At 39.9% G+C, this 8,485-nt stretch overlaps 1 protein-coding gene across 1 annotated transcript; it reads right to left on the reverse strand.

Annotated features, from left to right (window-relative positions):
• Positions 1 to 2,625: 2,625 nt before the first annotated feature.
• Positions 2,626 to 8,485, reverse strand: LOC103362570 (cathepsin S-like). The gene is made up of 3 exons (XM_008288956.1): positions 8,392 to 8,485; positions 3,192 to 3,313; positions 2,626 to 3,103 (listed from the first exon to the last, which is right to left on the reverse strand). The coding sequence occupies exons 1-3, from the start codon at positions 8,402 to 8,404 to the stop codon at positions 2,963 to 2,965; spliced, it is 276 nt and encodes a 91-aa protein (XP_008287178.1). The 5' UTR covers positions 8,405 to 8,485; the 3' UTR covers positions 2,626 to 2,962.

Consider the following 8,485-nt stretch of genomic DNA (forward strand, 5'->3'; position numbering starts at 1 on the left):
GCGAGGACCCGTCCAACGCCGCTTGCAGCTTTAATTTCCTTTGTATTTTCAGTCCCACTCATGGACATTTTGATGCTTCTCTTTTGTCTTGTTGCTCCTAAATGTTAAACGCAGCTCCGTGAAACACAAGTTCTGCATTAATAAATCTTTACTTCCAGTGTCTTGGTCTTTCTTGAGATAATTCAACATCCTTTCTCTCCAACAAGTGCTTATTAAAACACCTTTAACTCTACAGGTCACATGTTTCAGTTAAAGCATCACAACTCAATGTTTTCATGTTTTAATGTCCATGCAGAGTGTAAAAAGTGTTGCTTGTTATCTTTCCATGGCATGTATATATTTGCATTTGCAGTGTTTTATTATTGTTATTACATCTTTATTTTCTGTATCGTTTATATATGTATCCTCATTTTTATATCCTAAGCTTGCACTATGCTTTTATATGTGTATTTTTATACGTATGTTTGCACTATTTCTCACATGTCCATTTTTCTTTCTATGTGTGCACTGCTGCTGACAACACTGTGAATTTCTCCACTCTGAGATAAATAAAGACGTCTTATCTTATCTTCATCTGTCAGCTCATTGTTTGTACTTTGTGGCCTGTAACGTCCGTAGCTTTGCTGATCTCATGGCCGCCATTTTGAACTGTTTATAGTCAAAAACCTGTACAATATATACCAAAAATAAGAAAGAATATTTGGATTTAATTCATTACAAAGTCAGGAAAGCGACTCCGAGCAAACAGAAGTATTGAACTGAGCTTGCTGGACGTGTGAATATGGACGTGAGGAGTTTACCACAAGAATGGCCTGCTGTTGGCCAAAAAATAAACTTTAAATATATTAATGAAGATTTGCGGGGCTGCAAGGAGGCTCGGTGGTTAGCACAGTTGCCTCACAGCTAGAAGGTCGCCGGTTTGGCTAGGACAAGCTAACTCGTGACATTTCAATGTTGTTGGGGGTAAAGAGCAATCGAACAGATAAGTCACAATCAGGTCTTTATCGCTGATGTTCCATGAGATCGGAAGTAAATAAATAACTCCTGCATCAGAGTTTTATGAGCGCACATATCAGATCCCTAAAAAGGCCAAACAGATAAATATGCTTCATCTAATCATCGCCCTTCTGCTCTCTGAACTGAGTTTGTTTACTTCCTCCTGAGTTCTAAAGTCTTTCTGAACATTGCAAAATAGTCTTCAAAACAGACTGAGGTTAAAGGACAACAGACCAGACACCACTTGGTTATCGCTTGGTTTAGCCATTCATTAGTTTAGACCCAGGATACGCTGTGGGACTGCCTGGTGAGCTCCATCAGTGGTCGAGCTGAGAGCAGGAATCATCTCATTACTTCAGCCGAGTCTCAAAGGCCAGAGTCGAGAGACAACAGCTTCCCAGAAAATGTAGAAGTTGGAAGAGCCGAAGGGTGAAACGATAAAAACCCTGTGTTTGCTCATTTACATTTGAGGTTAAACCAAAGTCACGTTAATTTATTGTTTCATTATATTATATTAGTTAAACACATTAGCTTCATCTAACGAAGCATTCAGCTTCACAGTGTCCGCAGTTAATGATTGAATAAATGAATACAAAGAAGAACTCTGGCATCAGCTGAGATGTTGTTTCTACATTCATTAAATATGAATTCATAAAGAAACCAAACGCTGTAACTGCACATTATCAATGAAGATTACTGGTATTAATGTTTAAAAATAATTGAGAAGAAGGTTTTGGCAGATTGCTTTTTGTTGCCGTCTGCTTGCTGGTTATTGTGCAGCAAATAATTAGTGGTAATTTCTCTAAAGCACATTCAATTTGCTTAGTCATCAACTCCCATGACAAGATCTGAAAGCAGCGATGTGTTTGTTGGTGTCGTAATCCTTAATCCAACCTGTGTGTCCCTCTCAACACTAAGCCTACGTAACAGCGTATATGTGGATGATTCCACTTGCTGTGGTTTGGATGTCAGGCTGACTTGTTGGCTCAGTGGCGCCCTCTACGGAGCTGTGGTGCACGGGCTCATGAATGGTTGTGTTATGAGCTTTCCTTTGTTTATCTCAGGAGTATAAGTGCATTATCAACCACATGAATGTTCACTAGACTGTATTGATATGAGTGTTGTTGTCTAAATATGTTTATGGCGAGTTTGAGAAACTCCGTGAGCTAGCTAGCTAGCGAACATGAGCTAAAATGGCCGTGCTGCTCCTTTCATAGAGCGCTGAGTGTTTCTCATATTGCCAGACGGACCAATAAATGGTGACAGACATTACTGCCTTCCAGCCATAGACTGTATAAAAGATGGACGTAGCTACCGTGACGTCACCCGTTGGTTTCTGCACTGAGAAAATGAAGCCAGGGTTACTTCCTGGTTGACATCTTGGATTTTTGGAGGCAGTGACGCAAAAATCGTCGGAGTGGGGCGGAGCCATAGGAGCAGCGATTGGTCAGACGGATTGATTGCAGGTTTTTGACACTTCCGGGTTGGCTTCATTTTTCAGGGCCGGTTGCTACGTCCATCTTTTATACAGTCTATGCTTCCGACTCCTTGATAAATAAATAAACACAACGCAGAGTGGAGGGGTTCTGAACCAGCCAGTGACTGAGGTGGTTACACCTGCTGAAGATACACATTTTGAAGACAGGGTTTATTTTATTTTACTTTTTAAGAAGCTCCAAAATGTCACAAAGCAGCTCGGCACTGTTGTTTTTGGGGAAACGTTACGTAAACAGAAGGAAATTTGTTCGGGCATTCTTGAAGCTGCAAAATAAAGACGATTTGAACATCTTAAAGTTCCATTTCATTGAGCAACTCCACATCTAACTTATCAACCCCAAAGCTAGCATTTAAAACCGAACCTTTAGGGGGTCTTCGGTTGCCTAAAAACGAGCTGTTCTTACTATATCTATTCCGCTAAACATCATCAAGACAGTGGTCATTAATAACTACAAATGATACTCAAAAATCAATAGAAGTGTCCCACCAGGTCTCCCATGTGGTTCATGGCCAGGTCGTAGCTATGAAGCCCCATCGAGGCCTCCAGGTTGTGCTGGGAAATGAGCATCAGGTTCTCCTCCCACAAATCCCTGCGGCGCACATCCTCCACCTCGACACAAACACATGTAGAAAGAGTGCACAAGGTCAACATACACCTTCACACAAACAGAAAACCAGCAAATTTGTTTCTCACATACATCATTTTGGTACATCTTCTCGTGCATCTTCTTCCACAGCTCCCAGTGGAGGTCCAGTCTGCTGTCCATGGCCGCCGCCCCGACACACAGGGACACCAGCAGCAGACTCCCCAACATCAGGCCTGCAAACACCCAGAGAGACACAAGGGCCGCATGAGGAGGCAGGATGTCGTCTAACCTTTGATGAGACAACGAGAAAAACAACTGGCAGAGATCGCCTCGAGTGAGAAACAGACGACTGGTTCTTGAAAACCACACAGAAGCAGCTTCTGAGAGGCCGTGGGTTGGACGTGACTGATTGTTTCCAAAGCTGCATTAAATGTTAGCAAGACGACGACAAAACAAAGACTTGTTTCACAAATATGAGCAACTTTTTGTTTGTTCAAGAAAGCTCATTGCATTTATTTCATGATTATTGTAATTCAATAAACTCTCAGTGGGTTTGCAGAGGTCTCACTTATATTCCTCTCTGAATAATTAAGTATTTGTTAGATCCGGTTCTTCAGTTGGAAGCCCAAGAACAAGCCGGAGAAATCTTCAGTTCTCAGTTGTATAATTTATTTATTTTAGTCACAGGTAAAGTGAGGCAGCGCTGGAATTCAGAGGGACAGAGAGGAATCTCATGTCCAGCTGAACTGAGTGTTTTCGGTTCCAGGTTACAGATATCTTCTTGGGCTGGGCCTGCCCCCAACATAGATAAGATTTAGTTGGCCAGTTACTAGTGGTGTGGACAGGCATCCTTTTGTGCTCTGTCCACGTCCTTGATATTTGGTAAGCAACGTGTGTGGATGTTGTTGGTACGGCGTGTAGCTAAAGTAACAATCGTATCTAGTAGAACAGAGGAGTTTCTGCTGTCTCCAAGTGTGCGAACCGGTTCTCACCGCCCATATTATCTTCAAGGACATATGCTGTTCTCAGTAGGAAAATACGAAACAGAATCATAGGCTCAGTGCAAAATACAAATTCAGAATACATAATAGCTCGAAACATACTTAATTCTAACATATTTATCAAACTAAAGGGACGAGAAATACGGCTGAAATGTTAATGTGGCCCAAAAAAAACAAGCCAACTGTTATTTTAAAAAAAAAGACAAAAAAAAAACATTCAGTTTTGTAAAAAATTATTATATATTGTTAGTTTCATTCTTAAACTTTGAAAAAAAATATATAAATAAAACTAAATTAAAATTAAAACAAAAACAGAAAGCTTGACTTGAGGTGTAAAAGGCTAAAGTGTGAGGTTTAGATTTTAATGAAGAGCTAGGCTAATTTGCTAACCAACACTTGCTTACTTTGCATATGCTAGTGTGGTTTAAACTTGGAAAGTCAGCTAGGCTAATTAGCTAACATTACCCAGCCTAGCATGGTCAAAACTTGGAAGGGCAGCTAATTAGCTATCTGTTAGCTGCTTAGCATGTGCCCACTATTGTCGTTTAAACTTGAAAAGACAGCAAGGGTAATTAGCTAGCCCTTATGCTTACCTTATATATGTAGTTTGGATAAAAAAATAAATAAAAAAAAAAAAACAAAACAGCTAGGCTAATGAGCTAACCATTATTTGTGTATATGCAAGTGTAGTTTAAACTCGGAAGGTCAGGTCAGCTAGGCTAATTAGCTAACCATTACCCATCCTAGCATGGTCTGAACTTGGATGGTCAGCTAATCAGCTATCGGTTACCTGACCTTCCAAGTTTAAAGGTCAGGTCTACTAGGCTAATTAGCTAGCCATTACTTGCATAAATTGTACATGCTTGTGTAATTTAAAGTTGGAAGGTCAGCTAGACAAATTAACTGACCACTATTGTTTACCTTGCAGTGGTATAAACTTTGAATTGGTCAGTTAGGCTAGCTAGTTAACAGCTAACAACTAAGCTAAGTTGCTAAACCAGACAACTCAACTGCTAGCATGTGTTTATGAGCTGTTTCACAAGTTTATTTTTAAACTTCTGTTCACTTTGTGAGAACAACCTAAAACGTTTCCTCCAAGCTACTTGACAATATTCAACTTAATAAACTCAAATAATTGTGGACAGGCAGGAGTATTGTGTTGACAGACGTCTTCAGGCTACGCTATACCGGTTTGGTTGGTCGGTTATTATATTTTAATGAGTCACCAAAGCGTTTACAGCAGTCCCAGTACCAGGCTGCGGTCCGGTGCACGAGACCCAGACTACTGCAGGAGGAACAAAACATGTGAGTGTTGACGTCTGAGGAGGAAGTGGTTTCTAAATGTGCAGGTGCTACCTCTGCACGTAGGCCGAGCAACAAACGAGCTGGAACACTTCAGTTTTTCCAGGCTAAACTGTGGGTCTAACTGTCTTTAGTAATAAACAGGAATGATGCAACAGGTGTTCTACTTTTTGTGCAGTCAAAGTGGAAGCAATTAAACCTTTTGCAAGAACACGATAAAGAAATAGCCAGACTCACATTGCCAAGAGTAAAAACACCGACCAGCACAAAATAACCAACTGATGAATGGGGGCGTAGATTTGCACACTTCTAACTTTTCAGACTAGACTAAATAGATACCTACTAAACCAGCAAACACCGAACTGAATAAAAAGTTTCTCAGTGAATATAAAAGTATTTGCATGCGTCTAGACATTTGGTTTCCAGCTGCAGGACAGAAGTTGAAATGAACTCCGATGGGAGAGTGAACAAAAGTTGTTATTTCATACATTTCTCCCCTCCTCAGCGCCGTAAGTACATTAACTTCAACACAAACACGAGCGAGTGGAGCTGATCTTACACCCTCGTAAGGTTTCTGTAACGTTTTGCAACCGCAGGAACGTCGCTGCTGTCGGATCCTCGTGTGCATTTTGTTGTTGTTGACTCCTAAAAATGAGTTTTGCAGTATATTTTACCATGCAGCCCTGAGGACACAGCCCAATGTGTTTTCTTCCCATAACCTCAATCTGTTTTAACAGATGCATATATTTAGATGTTCGGAAAATATTCACTGCTCAAGATTTCTGCCACCGAAAAGTATCACGACTCTTTTTACGGTTTGTTTTGGGCGATTGGAAAAAGTACAGCTGTGATTAAAAACCCTGCAAAGTGTACTTCCTAGTCGGGCTGAACAAGTAGTCAAATCAAAAATGCAAGCTGAAATAACTGCAATTAGCAAAACGCACAGCCTGAAATTGAGGCTATACGTTACGAAGTGTGTTTAAACTGTTGCGTCAACGGTTTCACAGCTTCATTATTCTCATGTGACGCTTACGTCACAAATCAAATGTCTGTGCTTCCTCATTGGGTTGTATAGACAAATGAATCATGGGAAAGTGGAAGCTTAACCCTATTGGTCATATAATGTACAAATTCAGGTTACCAAAATTAGGTGTTTAAGTTTTTAGAGTTTTTCCTGATATGTACATCGTACATACTGTCTATGTATTAGCAACTATTTTCACTATTATTTAATCTGTTGGCTATTTCCTGGATAAATTATTTGGTTTAATTAAAAAAAATAAAAAATAAAAAAATCATACAGCTGCCGATCAATAACATAAATTTCCCAACACTTTCCCTGAGGTACCCCTACCAGAGGGATCAATACAGTTCTACCTAACCTAAACATATATATTAAAACTTTTGTTCTATTTACAGCCCTTTAACGACGAAATAATTTTTGCTTTTTGCAGATTATTTTTCTTACAGTTGATCAGTTACTAGATGAAGCCCTGCAGGTTCAACACACATCAATACTGTAAACTGTGCTCATTATATTTTGCATTAGACTACTTGTTTTTTTTAGGTCAAATGGTCCGACTGAGGTGGACAAAAAAGCAAAACACACACTATAAAAACACATCCATACCCATCTCACATATGATTGTGTCTTCAGACTCAGTATCACTTCCACAAATTTTAAGCTGATTATTAGACATTAGTCCCTAAACGACTCAGCTGTCACAAGACCAGAAGTGAAACTCATGAACAAGTACAGTGCATGTCACCAGGCTGGTCGGTGTTTGGTGCCAGAATGGTCAGAATCAGCATTTATTTAAGGAAGAGAGAGTCCATGATAACCCAGATTAGTTTTAGTGACTGTGTTCAGTCGGCAGAGCTGCCATGAACGCCTCACCTTCACATCCTTGAGTGACACTAACAGCACAGCACAGATATAATATAAAAATGCAAAAGTGTTGGTTTAGTCCCTTCGACTGACACACTGTATTATATATTATATATTAGATGATGAATAATAAAGCATCAGCTAGTGGGAAGCATGTGACTGTTGTACGTATGATACAGGAAAGCAGGTGAATCTGAGGACTTGTGACGTGATTAACAGGAGAAGAAAGAAGAAAAAAACAAACATGAAGCAGTTTCCTCTCACCTGGATCTTTGGTTGCATGTAAAAAGTTTCACCATTTCATGTGAGCACCTCTGGAATGTAAGCTCGACTACATCCTGACCTCAGAAGCCAATCAAAACACTGGAAACCACTAATTAATCCCTAACGAGGTGCTGCACTGTGACAGCGCATTACATCATCACTCCTGGATGTTTGTTTTTTGGAGGTTTAAAGCTGCATTAAAAGGTAATACTTGAGTATATTACAAATACCTTTACAACCAAAGCAGCGTACTTGAGTAAAAGTACTCAGTTACTTTCCAGTACTGCTGAATTCTTTGAGGAAGATGTGCTGTTATCTGTCCGACTCCAACAAAAACACCCTAAATCTAAACCTTAAATGACTTTTCACTAGAATCTGAAGCTCTGTTGACTCTCTGGGTGACTCACAGCAGTGGAAGTTGGCTTTGTTTCCAGGTAATACTGACTTTTTTCCAAAGTAAAAGGCCGTCGCTGACTTATCTAATCACCAACTTCACAAATAAGAACTATATATATATTAAACTTTTAATAAAGGGTTTAACAGGAACACTACACAAATGCCACAGCTTAACTTAATCACTCTATAATGACTAAAGACTACATTACCTGTATATCTGAGTGATTTAATCGTCCTTATAAACCAACATAATCACATTTAACCTCAGTTATAAAACATCTCAGTGAGGTTTTTCTGCGGTGACACACCTGTAGTGTCAAACTAAAGGCAGCTCCTCTAAAAGCACGAAAACGAAAGTAAAAGAAACTCGTTTATCGGCGGATCTCTCGCCCCTTAAATGAGCAGATATTACCACGATTTTTGATTTAAGCTGTAAATGTGTGTTGATGAAAAGACTTGCCTCGGTCGGTCATCGCTGCTTCCTCGTTCAACCTGCTGCTCTGACTTTGGTTTTCCTGGTTTGATCGTTTTAAGCCGAAGCGTCACGTGGTCCG

The sequence above is a fragment of the Stegastes partitus genome, unplaced genomic scaffold, assembly GCF_000690725.1.
Source record: "Stegastes partitus isolate 25-593 unplaced genomic scaffold, Stegastes_partitus-1.0.2 Scaffold585, whole genome shotgun sequence".
NCBI lineage: Eukaryota > Metazoa > Chordata > Actinopteri > Pomacentridae > Stegastes > Stegastes partitus.